Raw genomic sequence first — 16,021 nt, 5'->3', positions numbered from 1 at the left:
TCAGTTCTGTAACACTGTTAAAATGTTTGTATTTTTTCAGGTATCAACTTGGAAAAGACAATATGACGCGGCCGCTCATACACATATTCCTGCCATGAACGAGCTAGCTGAGTGGTTAGCAAACAACTTGCCAGCTGATGATAATGAAGAAACCCTGATTCATGGGGACTTTAGAATAGATAACATCATTTTCCACCCAACAGAGGTATTTGAAACATATTTGTATGTTTAGCACTTTTTGGTTCTCCATTTGTTCATACTTGAAATGGAACATACACAGAGGTGTTTCGGTCATGATTTACTCTACATAAGTGTAAAAACTATGGAGAAGAAGTGCACTTGGATATCAAGTTATTTGCTGTCTTAGCTATCATTCAAAACTGATTGACTCTCTTTGCAAATCTTAATACAAACAATAATTCCATCCTCTATACATTTAAATTATACATCTTTGAAAGAAACAGAGGAGAATTTAACTCCTCCCCATGCTCCTTATATGGTACTTAGGTACTTAATACGTTCATTAGCTCTAGTGTCTACTTGAAAGTCCAAAAAAATCATTTTACATTAATAAATCATACTGAATTCAGTGCAACTAAACGACTTACTGAAGACTCATTAAGCTGCTTAAGAATCTGATCCAGAGCCCATGGAAATCTGTGGTAGGGCTTTAGTTAACCTCCATGGCTTTTGAGATTGTGCCTGTGTGCATACTAGGTCCCCTTTGTCATCTGTTCCCTTGATGGTCCAGGAACTCCCCAGGAGTCTAAGAGAGTTGGCAGAGGGGACAGACTTGCATCAAGGAGGCTGACTCAGCTCCTGGCTTGCACCATGAAAACGCAACAGATCCCAGAGATTCCCACTGTTGCGCATAGATCAGTTGATAGAAGCTGACTATAGGCTTAAATATGCTGTTTGACTCCATGAACAGAGAAATCTGGCAGTCTTGCAGACACTCCTAGCAGTTCCTGCTGTGGTCGAAAGAGTGGACCAAACTATATATAGGTCCTCTTAAAGAATCTGTAGAAACTGTTCCTATATATGCAGGCATGGCCATGTAGGAAAGTCTTTTGTACATAGTTAAGACTAGGACAGTTTAGAACTTTCTGACAGGAAAAATATTATTCAAAAATGTAGAATTTAAAACATTTTCATTGGAAAAAGGCCTTGTTTTCTGACACTGTGTGTATGTTAATTTTTTGCAGATCTTTATGAATTGCTAAATGGAACTACTTTTGCTGTAGACAGTTACAGTGCATGTTTTTAATTTTAAACACATACTAACTCAATAAAGATGTTGGATACTAAATGTGTTGTACATTTGTGGATGAAGAGTTTTCTATTGTTCTGATCATTCACTTGAGGCTTTTATTTTTATTTCTGATTTTATCTTTATTTTTTTAATTTTTATTATTTTTATTTAAGGCTCGAGTTTTGGCAGTGCTGGACTGGGAACTTTCAACCACCGGTCATCCTCTAGCAGATTTAGCCTATGCTACTATGTTCTACTTTTGGCCTACATCTCTTAAAGGCTTAGGTCAAGGAACTGTCTTCAATTTCAAAGACACTATAGGTATGAAATTATAATATTTTTGTCATCATGAATTCTGTGGTTGATATGTATTTGATGTGTTACTTTTATAAACACTAATTAAAAGTTAAATTAATAAGTACACCATTCTGCACTTGAAGAGAACTTTTCTGCAGTTTTCTTCACTGTAGATGTGCCAATAGTGAAGTTTAAGGCAGTTCTGTTTTAATAGAATATGGGTGAGCCATAGTATGTTAACTCAATAAAAGTTTACTTTGAATCTTTCTTAAAGATAATGGAGGCAAACATAAATTCAAATATAAATTTATGTTGATAATTGAAAAAATAAAATAAACTGTGGTGCAATAATTTCCGGATTGGAGTGCAGGTTGGGGAGGAGTGAGGAAGTGTTATGCTTGTCTGGAATTCTGACAACGTGTTTCCTTTTGGTTCTCACCTTCTCAGGACATGAGAAATGATAATAATTATTATTTTTTTAACTATATTAACAGAATGCCTCAGAAAGCTGAAATAGCTGTTGAAATATTTGAAGAATAAGATGGAAAAAATCTAGAAAAAGTTGAGCATCCTAACATATTCTTTCTCTCTCTTTTTTTTTTTTTGGATAGCAAACCCCTCATTTGAAGAACTGATTTCTATTTACTGCCGCTGCCGGGGTATTAGCACTGCTTTCTCCAACTTCAATTTCTTTCTTGCTTTGTCATTTTTTAAAATGGCAGGGATATCGCAGGTAACACACATTTTCTGACATGTTACATTTTTATTACAAGCGTTTGTAGGTCAGTAATATTTGTTCAAAGGAAGATTTTTTTTTTAAATAACTGGAAACCTATTTCAGTTTATTCTGTAGAAGCAGTATCTTAGATGCTTATGACTGATAACTCGCTAGTGTAGAATTTGTTCTGCATAAAGTACATTGTGTTAGATATTCAGCTGTTCTAAGGCATGAGTATATTTTTATGAGTTGCAGCAGAAGATCGGTTTACCAAATGTGATAAAAGCTACCTATTATTAATTAGGATTACGAGTGTATATGTGTGTAGTGGATGTGGTTGTGGATAATAATCATACATGTATATTGCTGTCAGTTGGCTTAAGGGACAGGCAGGGCTTGCTCACAGTATCAGTGTAGACATACTCTTTTTGGTCTACCAATTTTTGTGATTTTCCTTCAGTTTGGGGTTTAATAACCCCTTTAGCTTTGGTTATTTTTGTTTTGTGGGCTCACCCTCTCCACTATATCAGAAATGGGAAAGCAGTATGAATATATCGCTGTAAAATGGTGCTATTTTTTTCCTCTTAGGAATATGTACATTTAAGTGTAATTCCGTAGTCGAAGAATTCACCAATCTAAAACAGAGACATTTTAAAGTGCTTAATTATACCACAAATGCCCTTCTTTATTGTTGTAGGGTGTGTATGCTAGACATCTCATTGGAAATGCTTCTGCAGAGAATAGTCATGAATTTGCTAAGATAGTGCAGCCTTTGGCAGAAAAAGGGTTAGAACTCTCAAAAAGGTAAGAGTGGTCTAAACTACTGGTGAAAAGCAAAGGAAAGCTTTTCCAATGCCTTATTTAAATGCTTGTAAAGGCAACTTATATGATCATAAGGGAAAATCAGGTCTTATACTGGATATTCACATTGGATGTTCTTTAGATCGTCTTTCAGCAGCACGCATGACAGAATTTCTGGAGAGTTGTTCCATCAAAGTAAGAAAGGCGAAGAAATACTCCTGAAGGTAAAGCAGTTCATGAAGCAGCATGTATATCCAGCTGAGAAGGTAAAAGCTTTTTTGTAAACTTATTTGTAAATGAGTATTTTATGAGAAGAGTTTATGAAAATGTAACTATGTATAGAAGTCATATCATCCTGTATTGCTTTTTTTTTTCTTTTTTTTTTTTCCCAGAACTGCCTTGTTTTCATGCACTGATGTTTGTGGCATTGCAAAATGTTAACAGAAATCCTTATAGTCTGCATGATTTTTTTCAGATGTAAAATGCTGTGTGCATTGTTAATGAAAATTAAAAGTTACTTTTTAAACTTCTCAAGGTTTAAGAAGTACTCTTAAAGAAAAACTTCTGAAAAAAAAAATTCTAACATACCTTTCACAAAAGCCTTAGAACTCTTACATACCAGTATGAAGATGCTTATCTATTTCCAGTGTTGTACAGGCACAGAGGTGCTGTGTTACTTTTCTTTAGGATAGATCACAGACAGCGTTCAACCTTGTAAGTTCAAAATCCTACTTAGGTTTTTGTCTCCCTTTCTCTTATGAATTAATTTGCTTTTCAGTTCCAAGGAGAAGCAAAATCAGGACAACACTTTGGTTTCCCTTTATTTTAATTGATATAGAATTCACATCCGTGTGGCCAGGATGTTTAGCCTCTCCCAAATATATTTTTAAAGCTCTCTTTATTGGTACTCTGGCATCCTTTATTGAAAATACTTATTCTGCTTTGTTGTTACACCAGCTGTGGCAAAAGAAAAAAAAAAAAAGTGCATCACATATCTTTCTTTATCCTGTACAGAAGTTGTGAGTAATCAGAATGTCTTAGTGATTAATCACTAGGGATCATACTAGTTATTGCATCATGGCTACCACTGTTCCTGTGCATTGCAACATGGCTATCTTTGGATTTCTTGTTAGAAACTTTGCAAATAAGTTTGAGGAACTGATTTGTCTTCATCTAGCATGGGGACAAGCATGTTGTTCCACTGACTTTTCTGTTTCTGTAACTCTCATCTATTCAGCCGTTTCTCTCAGCTAATGCTGACTATATGATGGGACAAGCTAATCTGTTTGCTTTCATCTGAAAGTATCCTTCACTGTTTGTTTTGGAAAGGTTAGCACTCAGTAAAGTATTTGTGCATAACTTTCATCATAGCGTGTTGCTGTTTTTTTCCGGGACTCTGTAAATCTCCTATTTTAAGAATATTAGGGTGTGGTGTATTTTTTTCTTTTTCTCTTTGCTGTCAGGCAGAAGTGCAGAGAACATATTAATCTAAAAGACTTACGAATGCATCTGCAAAGAACAATTGAGAGCAGAAACACTTTATATCGAAGGTTTCCTAAAAGTCTGTTGGTAATTTGTTATGGATTGTCCAAGGAAGCCTTGCAATAATTAGGTGTACTTGCTTTAAAAACACACAAACTACAAATAACCATGGAAGTTTTGCAGATGAGTAGGGTTGTGCTTATAAGCTGTTTCTCATAACAGGAATTGCAAGCCAGGACTTGTAAAATCTGCAGGAAAAGGGTGATAATTTATTAGTTCTAAAGCAGTTCTGGGCCAGTTAGACAGTACTAATCCTTGATGCTTGGAATGACTGATTACATAATCTGTTAAGAAGTTATTTTGATAGAAAACAAAAAATGTATTCTTTCAAATTAAAAAATAAAAAATAAAAAATTATCAACTAGCTTACACACCTGAACTTTGTGATGAGAAGCCTAATTCTTAAGTGTCAGTACACCAGGCTTTTATTTGTTGTTTTACTTTTGGGTTCATTCCTGTTGTGTGGTGGTACTGTTGGCTAACAGTTGTGTTTATCATCAGAATACACTTGCCTTCTACCTTTGTCAGCATGTGTTTTAAACCACACTAAACCATTTCCATGTATGAAATACTGACTGGGGTCATCTCCATGATGCGTTTGAAGTCCTGTGAAACGAGGAGATTGCAGTTTGATTTTGAATTATATTCTACGTTTTATAATGAAACCAGCTATATAATTAAAAGCTGTGTTGGATACTTTTTACTGGTTCCTTTAGGTGTAGCTGTGGAAAAGAAAACACTGTGTGTGTATGTTACACATGTTCTTAGTTTAAATAGCAACTTTTTAATTGTTTCTCTTAGGAAATAATAGAATACTATGCTAGACATGGAAATACTGAGGAAAAATGGAAGAAACCACCAGTGCTTGAGAGACTGAAGGTATGGGATAATAAATATTCTTGAACACACTAGCTGTTAAAGAAACAGACGTGGACTTTAAGAAATGTTGGTTTATTCTGTTGGAGAAGTTACTCTGTCTGCACGAAAAGAAATAGAATGAGGAACAGTGAAAACAAAGGAAGAAGGAAGGATGCAAAAGGAGTTGTGAGATACAAATGAGAAACGCAAAAGTGAGTTCTGTGAGGGTTATGTCAGAACTTTAATTCAAAACCATACCCATTGAAAATAGCTGTTGAAGAAAGGCATCAGACATAATGGACAGTATGCTAGGCAGGAAGGAGGAAAATGGTCAGCAAGCCAGAATTTAATTGCTGTTTAAAGATTTATTGCTAATGTTTTTCCCTGCTGATTCTCTGAACAGGAAATGGCCAAAGCAGAAGGTCTGTGGAACCTTTTTCTCCCAGATGTCAGTGGTCTCAGCCAGCTTGACTATGCGCTAATAGCTGAGGAGACAGGGAAATGCTTCTTTGCTCCCGAGGTTTTCAACTGTCACGCACCTGGTTAGCAAACCCTGTGCTTTAACTACAGCACTGAGAGCATTAAAAAGTTGGGCGTCTTATGCCTTACCATTTGTGTCTGAAAAAGTGAACATGACTGCTCCTTTTTTACAGACACTGGAAACATGGAGGTCCTACACATGTATGGGACTGAAGATCAAAAGAAACAGTGGCTGGAGCCTCTTCTAGAAGGGAAAATCAGTTCTTGCTTCTGCATGACAGGTAAATTTTTTCTCAAAAAAATAAAATGAGAAGCATTGGTAGAAATTTCAGAAGGACGCATGCAAAAAGTTGTGGTGGTTTTACCGTGCTAGGCAGTTGAACACCACAACTGCTCTCTCACTCCCCCTCCTCAGATGAGGAGGGGAAGAAGTAAAGGAAAGAACAACTCACGGGTTGAGATAACGATGATTTAATTAAAGAGGGGAAAAATATATATATATATATATATATAATTAAGGAAATATTATTATTAATTAAACAATTCAACTAAAGGGAAAAAAAGGGAAAGGGGAAGAGGGAGGGGGAAAGGGAATAACTAAACAAAACAATAAAGGCTATGTGGAAGTGCAGAGGAAAGAAATTACTCTCTGCTTCCCACAAATGAGCGATGCTTGACCACGTCCTTGAAGCAGGGCCTCAACGCACGTAGCCGGTATTCGGGAGGAGGACAGACGTTTTCGCAACGAGAGCCCACCCCTCCCCTCTTCTTCCTTTTTCCACCTTTTATTGCTGAGTGTGACATCATATGGTATGGAATATCCCTTTGGTTGGTTTAGGTCAGCTGCCCTGCTGATGTTTCTTTCTCACTTTTTGCCCACCCCCTAGGAGTGTCAGTGAGAGTCCTGATGCTGTGCCAGCACTTCTCAGCAGCAGACACAACACTGGTGTGATACCACTGCTGTTCTAGCTACAAGTGCAGAGCGCAGCACTGTGTGGGCTGCTGCAGGGAAAGTTAACATCCCAGCCAGACCCAGTACAAAAGTATAAAACAACAAATTGTTGTATGTTAGTGAATTCATACAGACATTTTCACAGTATCTGTGAATGTGATTGAATATGAAATCACCTCTAAGGTATGAGTGCAAGGTGAAACACCCTTGTTGTCCTTTCCTGGTAGTTACTATTTCTCGTATTTTACCATATTATCATTTCCATATGCTTTCAATTTAGTTTGAGTAGTAGCAAAACATATTTTAGTCTACAAACCAGATTTATTATAGAATTTATCCTGTTCTTTTAAATGTGTTTTGGGGGTTCCCCAGAAACATTAATGTAAATATAAATATGTTTAGTCTGGTTTAAGTTCTGTAGTTTCACAGTATGTCACAGGTAGAGGTTTTAAGGCATAACCTGAAGATAAATTGGAGAACCTACGAAGGATTTACTTTGTCTGTAGATCAGCATTATATTCCTTTTTGCTTTTCAAAGCTTGTGGTATTCAGCATTTCTGGAAAGCCTGGCTTTTCATATAGGAAGGTAGCTTTTGAACGTGCAATGTCAAAATCTTTATATCCCCGTGTCAGAAGGAGTTGAGAGAACCTTATCTTGCAGAGGTGGTTTCTTATTTTGCAATTTCTGTGTCACTGTGTTCCCCAAGAGGAAAAAGATTCTTTCACTTTAAAGAAGGTGGCCTACCCTCTTCCAGATGATCAATGCCTTGCTGGCAACTGCTTTCTGTAACCTATTTCATGATCCATCACAAAAGTAGTTTAAATCTCTGTATTTTCATTTGACAAGCACCTAGGAGAACAAAGGCTGAGATACGACTGTTATCTGTAAGTACATCGGGAAGGGGAAGGATTTAAAAACATCACGGAAGGAAGAAGGATGTTTACTATAAAGAGTAGTCTGAGTTCAAAAACAAGCAAGCTTAAAGTGGTTGTGAATAACATGTTATTAGAAAATATAATACCTCTGATCACCAGCAGAGTGAGGTTCTGAAAACAGCTTTTCTGCTGGGAGCAAAACAGCGATGCTTTTTTTAGATTATGTCTGGATCCCTGTATTTGTGGTGGTAGTACTAGCTGTATATTTAATCCAACGATGTTTATTTCTGTGGTTTTTTTTTTCTTTAACACAGAACCTGATGTGGCTTCAAGTGATGCCACCAATATGCGATGCAGCATTGAGCGAGATGGAAACAGTTATGTGATCAATGGCAAGAAGTGGTGGAGCAGTGGTAAGTACGGAAACCCTACAAAGAGTGACTACGTCTACAATTGTTTACAAGAGCTGATAAAATTTCAAATGCTTGTCTTCCATTTCCGAGACGGAAAATTTACTCTTCTTGAGTAAAGAGAATAGAAGGTAAAACAGCGGAAAGAGCAGAATCAAGCATTTGTTCTGTGAAAGTCCAAGACTTGAATCCTATTGGGGTTTTTGGATCCATTTTAGAATCTCTCAATTTAGTTTCCAGAATGAATGCTGCTTTTGCTCCTCAAAGTATATCTCTTTCCATCTGGTAACTTTCACATTTATGATCACAGTCTTTAAGCTTTGTTTTTATGAACATGTCTTTGGCAGCTTGTGTGTGAGGTTTGAGTATACTGTGCAGCTCCAGTAAAATTTGGCTGAGTGTTAATCTAGTCTGTGACACTGACAGACTGCCTCTTACATGTGATTTTTGTACCAGAAATTTCCCAGAAAAATCAGTGAGTTGGACTTTGTGTTAAATGTTCCTGATTTTGGAGTACCTTTTTAAATTTTTTTTTTTACCAAAACATAAGTGACATATTCTGGAAAATCATCATTCACTGGGAATTTGGAAGCTGAGTTACTAGCTGTAATGAAACTTGAATGTTTCATTTGTGTACCTTTGTGTGAGCCAGCTACCTACACAGATACGCTTGTGCAATACCTAGACTCACCAGAAGATAGGGCTTGCTCTCTTTCCTAGTACCACAGAACTGAAGGCAAAAGCAGGTATGGATGGTATCTAGCCTCTTGACCCAGAAGTGTCACTTGACTGCTAGCTGCTACCCTTGTTCTGGGACAATATCTCCCAACTGTGTGTTGCAGTTCCTAAGGAGAGAAGAGGTTTGTGTCTTGTTTATACTGCAATTGTTTCTTGTCTGTCATTTTAGTTCTTTTTCTTTTAGTCCAGAATTGGGAACAGTGTCTAAAACTGAGAGATTCCTGTTGGCTTTCATAAGCCATAGCTCAGGCCCTTTGTTAGAGTCCATAGGATGTTTGAAGGCAGGGACAATATGTTGTAATACCTTTTTTTTTTTTTTCTTTTAGAAACCTGATACATCAATGTATTTTAAACCTTTCCAGAGATTAACAGAAAACTGCTGTTTTTCTGGAATTCTTGCCAGCACGGGGGTAGGGGACAGCTTTGGTACTTCTCTGTGGAAACACTGTAAATCCCACCAACCACCAGTTCCACGTGGAGTCAGAACCTCTCTCATTCACAAAGCAAGGCCTCTAGTCTTTCTGATTGATGAGAGATGCCAATACCTACTAAAACAAAGCAAAGATAAAGATATGAAAAAAAAAATGAAAGCCAGAGCACCTTTAATGTTCTTATATTTTATTGTATCAGCATAACTTAGAAGATTATAGTTATTTCAGTGTCATGTTCATTTTACAGATTCTGACCAGAAATTCCAGGCCCTGTGTCTGAAAATTAGCTTAAAACTTTTTCTTACATTTCTGCTAATGCTTTGACCTCGGTATTTTGGCATTTATGCTTGATGATATGTTTGCAGAGATCTGGAATGTGCCTCCCGTAGGACACTGGGCTTGTTGAAGTTTAGGGTGAGCAACAAATGGAGAGATGAAAGGTCATTTTAGATAGCTACAGAGCAGGAGTTAGTGTTTTTTTGTGGAGGATGTTCTTGTTGCTATATATATGTAAAAATACATATAGAAAATAGCTTTTTTTTTTTCCCCTCTCAATTCTCAGTGATGAACTGATACCTCATTTTTAAATCCTAATATTTTGTTTTGTTTGTAGTAAATACCTTAATTGTTTCTGCCACTTTCAGCATTTGTCTTGTTTGATACCTCATTTCAATAATGATGTCTCACTTTGAATTGCAGTGTAGTGTCTTGGCTAGTCTGCAGGTTCAGAGATTCATCTGAAAGTTGACTTGCAGAGAAACAGCTGTTGAAAGAATATCCCCCCCTCCCAAGTTAGTAACTAATTTCCCTCTTGAATAAGGTAGTGCAAGTAACAGTCTATATGGTGAAGCTAACTGTTTGCTCAGTACGGTCTTCAGAATTCATAGAAATTTCTTCAGTCACTCCGTTCTGTTGTTGTCTTCTCCAGTATCCATAATTTTTTGCTATTTTCATAATATGCATTTTAAAGGAGGCGCCCAAAAAGGCATACAGAAGAGGGTTCAGGCAGGCGTGAAACAAAGCTATGCTCTTGGTGACCTGGAGTGCAATGTCTATAGTTTTACTTGCATCACAGTCAGTGATCAATAAATAGATGATATCTATGGCTCGCCAGAACTTAACAATGTTGTAAGGCAGCTGAGTAATAATGAAAGTAGCCACCACGGCCAGCAGAACCATGAAAGGTCGAGACTTTTTAGCATTTGCAGATCTAAAGATGGCCCGAGCAGTAACTGAATAGCAGGTCAGCATTACTAGGAAAGGAAGCAGAAATTCCAGGATAATTTCCAGGATTTGAATGGTTGCTTTTAAGAGAGTTTCCATGTTCATTGGAAATACAGGAAAGCATTCATTCCTGTTATTGTGCTTCTTGACTTGGTTAAAGATCAGTTCAGGGATACTGAGCAATATGGCAGCCAGCCAGACACAGAAGCAGGTAATGCTGCAGCGTTTACCAGCTCTTCTGTGCTCTTGGGATCCAGAAGTCGCCCTGTATCTGTCCACACTGATACAGGCCAAGAACAGCATGCTAGAGCTGAAATTCATGGTGTACAGAGAAGAAGTGAGCTTGCACATGGATATTCCAAGTTCCCATCCCTGCACTGCATTTGCAGCCCAAAAAGGGAGTGTGAAGAGCAAGAGCAGATCGGCGATGGCGAGGTGCATGATGTACATATCTGTCTTGGTCTTCAGTTTCTTGCAATAGGCATAAATTGCTACCACTAAGGAATTTCCTGCGACTCCAACAGTGAAAGTCAATGCATAGAACACAGGAAGGAATAATTTCCTGAACTTTCTCACATCGTCTTTTTCACAGAGAAGCTCGTACGTATTGTAATCTATGACAGAGTTGAGATCATCCTCCTCATCCTCAATCCAGTAATCAGTTGAGTTGTTCATATCCCAGCCCATGGCAAACCTAAAAGTCAAAAAAAAAAAAAAGGAAAGAAAGAAAAGAGAGGGGGGAGGGATGGGAGGTGGTTATGGAATTGAGAAGACAGACAAACAGACAACGAAGAAAGAATATTGGTTTCAAGTTTTAAAATTTTGTACCTAAAGAACAACTATCCCATGGAGTCAATTGCTGAACGGTGGCGGAACAGACTTAGTTTAGTCTCTGAGTCTCTGTCGCACGCAATGAACTGACTTATGCCCAAGTGGAATCTCTTACAGAATCAAATTCATGCGGGCAGACTGAATCTTAGGAAACTGCTCAGGATGTTATGCACACAAAAGAATCTTATCACATACAAAACTGCCCACAAGTACCCAAACAGTTCAGAATCTCAGCTGTTTTTTTCAAGTACTACCTCATGATGGATTTATTCCATAAACACTAGGGTTGTATTCTCACTGCCTGTTTAAGGTTGAAGTTTAAGTGTTCTTATCTTCAGACTGTGTCTTAAGCAAGCTGTGTTCTACTGTATTTTCTTCTGTTGTAACTGTTTTCATTGACTAATTTGCTGAAATTCTTTCTGTTGTAAACTGCAGTGTTGCAGAGCCCTATCTCTTGAAATAAATGGGATTAAGATTTCTTAACAGATGTAGCAAAAAGCTGCTGGAAATGAAAAACATGTGCCCTTTTCTCATCTTCTGCAATTTTCCAAATTTGAGGCCAATGTTACAGAAAACAGATTTTTATCTGATATTCTGCACAGAGCTGCAGTTCTGCTTTTTCAAGCTTTGAGAAGCTCTGAATACTATCTCTGTTTTTGAGGCAGGGGTCTAAATGAACGTTTGCCAAATCTTTATGACTATCTTCTTTAAAATATTTTTTCATGTATTCTGTCTACCAGGAAAAAGAAGTTATTGGCTGATGTCTTGTTCAGGGATACAGACCAATTAAATAGACAGAAATGAATAATTGCTATTCTTACTTGATATTTGTATCGTGGTGTTTTTTCTAAGTGAATCTGCTGTATAAATTTTAAAAAATGTTTTGGTTAGAAATTAACTGTTTGGTATGGCTTTCACCATTAATGACTTTGTTGAATTTTTTGGTTAACATTTCAAAACAATGATTGCTCATATTTTAAGTCTTGTAGTCTTGCCATTTACTGTTGCCTAAGTGAAATGTGCAGAATGGAAAGTAACGTAATTCTATTTATTAAGTTAATCAAGGGGTATCCATTCTGTGCCTAACAGTTTAGATTAGCAGAATTTTTCAGCGGGGTGATCTTTTGCAGCTTTATAATACTTCAAGGAGTGATTCAGGCATCAGCAGCAATTGTTTCTTTTTTTAGTAGAATGGGAACTGCTGCAGCCTCAGTTTGATCCTCTTAGCCAAGATTAGAAAAAAATTAAAACTTAAATTGAAAAGTTCAGGCTGTGGTCTGAACATCTGTTACAGAACCTATCTGGGAATGCTTAATCAAATTGCATCACTGGCAACTTTGCTTGAAAGCCAAATGATAAACATTTCGGTGCAAACTTTATGAAGTCTGAATATCACAGAGCAGTTTGGCTGTGACAGGGAACATGCTCTGCTGCCTTACATGATTTTAGCTGACCTGAGTTCTTGACAGAAACAGTTATGTGACACTCAATAGTTGATATTTCTCCCTTGAAAATGAAGTCATATTTTGGGATGCCTATTCATATTATGACATTCCTATTAATGTTGTTTCTCAGGCACACGCATACATATGCATTACATAAAGCACAGCTGTCCTGTGGAGCCAGTTGCTGAACCGTGGAGGAACAGACTTAGTCACAGCCCACACAGCGAGCTACCTTGTGCCCCAGTGGAATTTCTTAGAGAATCAAATTGATGTGGGTAGACTGAATCTTACAGCTGGAGACTGCTCAGGATGTTATGCACAGAAAGGAGTATTATTGCGTACACAACTGCCCACACGTACCCAAAACAGTTCAGAACCTCAGCTGCTTTTTCAAGTACTGTTTTCTAGGAGATATATTAATAGGTATATTAATAGACAGCATTGCATGGTTGGTTTTTTTTTCAGTATTTTTCCAGCCTTCCAGTTAGATACAAGTCCAGCATTTCTGTATGTTTAAACTTGACATGGAATTCACTGTACAAATACGTGTTGAATGAAGTTAATATTCCCAGTTTAAACATACAGACTTGTCTTTGATGAACTGAGCAGTAACCTGCTCTTCTACTGAACAAATCTAATTTTAATATTGGAAATCAGCATGTCCCTTAGTTAAATGAAGTCTCTATCTAAAGCGAACTTAAGTAAGAGTAAATCGTAGCTCTTCTACTTGTAAATAAGATAGGTTTATCATTGTTAGCATACAGAGCTGTAAAAAATAAAACTAACCTTTTGTCAGCAGACTGGTAGCAGGTACTGCAACTGAGATGTGCTTCAGTGAAATGGTCTGAGTTGATCTGACACATTACATTTTGTCTTCAGGCACCACACCCTCCTCTGGAAGTTAGTTGCACTTTCATTTTGACTCACCAGTCAAAAGAAAAAAATCCTGCTTTCCTTGAAACTTCGGTGCTGAGGTCTCACGTTTCCTACTTTCTTCCCCATTCCAACTGCAATGCAAGCTCATGAAAACTCCTGCTATTTCAGTATGTTACAGTTTGGGTTAGTCCTGAAAGGCCAAACGTTTATCACATAATCAAAAGGGTTTAACAGATCACACATTTAAAATGTGAAAAGGAGGAAAAAGTGGGAGAGGTCTCTCTAGGACAGCTGCCAGTAGGAAGTCGCTGCATCGTTTCATCAGGGCAGTACTGTGCTTTTTGAAGGCTGCCTATATAAGGATTTAAGAGAACCTTTTATCCCACTTTTTGGTAACTTTTTAGGGGATGCAGTAAAGAGATCTATGCTTTTTGTGAAATGGAGTGGAATGTTTGCTCACTCGGTATTTGATATTGAACAAAACTGGGAAGATGATAGCAAAGAGATGTGAAAGCAAGTGGCGAGCTGTCAGCCAGAGGATAAGCAGATACTCCTGCACCCTGTGGGAGAGTTCTCAGGGACTTGGATGTTACCAGTCAGGCTCATTATCAAACGCTAACATGATTATATTTCTTCAGAAACTGTAAAGGAAAAATAAGATGCTGTTCCTTCCATGAGGCAATGTTTCTTCCACTTGCTGCCTGGATTATAAAGAGGCGGTGCTTTTCCAGGAAATGAAAGATGCAACAGTTCTGTGTTTCATATGCAGGTGTTAATATTTCAGCACTGAGGTATGGAGTTGTGCTAAGAATTCCTGAAATGACCGAATCTTGCTTAAATTGCCACAATCCCTACAGCTCAAATTGGTCTCTTGTGCAGCTATTACCTTGTGCAGAGGGGTCAGGAGCCTTTCCTGGTCTTTCAGAGCTTTTATTCTAGTTGGATTTCTCTGCGTCCTGTAGCAATTGTATGAGTTTCAATAGATGCAATAGCAATGCCAAATGATAGAGAGAGGTTTTGGGCAGACCAGAAGTTAGGTTTCGCTTTTTGGCACGCTGGCTAAATTGACACACCTGCTACGGCTGGATTAGCCATCTGTCTGTGTTTCAGCTATTTTGGAATACATGAAAGGAAAGGTTTTCAAAGTGGACAGCTCAGAATGTAACAGGCAGATGTTTTCCACATTCTTCTAGCTTCATTTGTGTTCACAAGAAGAAGAAAAATAGACTGGAAGAGGAATTACAGACCGAAGAAAGAATGCTGTAGTGTTTGTGCTTAGTTCTGTAGAGCCTTCATCTTGAGTTGTCATAGCATTTTTCTGGTGTTTGCAGTGATAGATAAGGATATTTGGGTTGCTTCCAGCATGTCTGCTGCTTGCAAGTCATTTCATTGCTTAAGAGGCCTGAGCTCTATATCCATAAAGTAAGGGAGCCTTTCAGTTCTCCTGAATGGCTCTTGTCTCAATATTGTCCCCAACATGATAGAATAATCAGGGCAGAACTGGGAAAGCTCCCTGGGGGAGGTTTTTTATGTGTCTGTGGCTAAGAGGTCCTGTGGGCAGGCTGTAGGAAGGCAACTCGTGGAAGTACTGTGCTGTTATTACAGTGCCTCAGTTCCTCAGAGCTTTGCAGGGTACAGGGAGAACAGAAGCCTTCAGTCAGGGTACAGAAATAACGCCATCATGTCATACTGCATTTTAGTGTGGCCCTATGTGCTCAAAAGTATAAGAGTGAATGCAAAGTGACAGTGGATTGTTCAGCTAAGAAGCACCTGCAGCTGTGTAAAAATGGGATGGAGGAGGGGGAAAAAACATTCCTAAATTCAGCAGCTGCTTTCATTGGCACCATCAGAGAATGTGAGCTCTGGCTGGGCATCACAAGCAGCCACGTTCAGAGCAGAACTGAGCAGCCTTTGCTGATCTGCTGCAGAATCCCAGCATCATCTCTGTCTTCCTGGCTGTAGCCAGTTTCCTTGCGGTCCCATCATAGCCGTCACCATATGTGAGCTACATGTCCAACAGAGTTACCTGGAGAAGTCTGTAGCACTGCTTTGTGCCAGTAAGACAGAAAATGCTGCAGCCTCTTGAGATCCCCTTGTCTCCATTAGATCTCTGCTGACAGCAGCCAGTACCGTGCTGCCATTCACCCTACTCAGTCCAGTCTGTTCTTGGAGGAGAGTCCAGAACATCTGTCAGTGCCTGGGGAGGTGCCAAGATGGTAAATGTCACCACAGACCTCAGATCTTTAACTGGGAGAGGTAACCCACCTGGCTGACCAGTGCAGCAGGCAAG

General features: G+C 38.3%; 2 protein-coding genes across 3 annotated transcripts in view; one reads left to right on the top strand and one right to left on the bottom strand.

Moving 5' to 3' along the window:
• Window positions 1–16,021, top strand: part of ACAD11 (acyl-CoA dehydrogenase family member 11) — a 28,772-nt gene that overhangs the window by 4,066 nt on the left and 8,685 nt on the right. Inside the window, exons 5-13 of the mRNA XM_035317038.1 lie at window positions 41–205; window positions 1,426–1,573; window positions 2,161–2,282; window positions 2,965–3,071; window positions 3,211–3,334; window positions 5,412–5,489; window positions 5,872–6,010; window positions 6,122–6,229; window positions 8,091–8,189. Of these exons, the coding sequence (XP_035172929.1) occupies window positions 41–205; window positions 1,426–1,573; window positions 2,161–2,282; window positions 2,965–3,071; window positions 3,211–3,334; window positions 5,412–5,489; window positions 5,872–6,010; window positions 6,122–6,229; window positions 8,091–8,189 (1,090 nt within the window). The remainder of the gene's footprint in view (window positions 1–40; window positions 206–1,425; window positions 1,574–2,160; window positions 2,283–2,964; window positions 3,072–3,210; window positions 3,335–5,411; window positions 5,490–5,871; window positions 6,011–6,121; window positions 6,230–8,090; window positions 8,190–16,021) is intronic.
• On the bottom strand, window positions 9,521–13,943 carry ACKR4 (atypical chemokine receptor 4). Of its 2 annotated transcripts, none has more exons than XM_035317072.1 (2): window positions 13,642–13,943; window positions 9,521–11,335 (listed from the first exon to the last, which is right to left on the bottom strand). In XM_035317072.1, exon 2 carries the CDS (start codon window positions 11,264–11,266, stop codon window positions 10,193–10,195), a length of 1,074 nt encoding a protein of 357 aa, XP_035172963.1. In that variant the 5' UTR covers window positions 11,267–11,335; window positions 13,642–13,943; the 3' UTR covers window positions 9,521–10,192. The 2 variants fall into 2 exon arrangements, with proteins under 2 accessions (XP_035172963.1, XP_035172962.1); XM_035317071.1 differs by having other exon boundaries at window positions 9,521–11,273.

The sequence above is a fragment of the Oxyura jamaicensis genome, chromosome 2 (genome assembly GCF_011077185.1).
Source record: "Oxyura jamaicensis isolate SHBP4307 breed ruddy duck chromosome 2, BPBGC_Ojam_1.0, whole genome shotgun sequence".
In the NCBI taxonomy this organism is placed as follows: domain Eukaryota; kingdom Metazoa; phylum Chordata; class Aves; order Anseriformes; family Anatidae; genus Oxyura; species Oxyura jamaicensis.
This window is presented reverse-complemented; position numbering and strand designations above follow the sequence as displayed.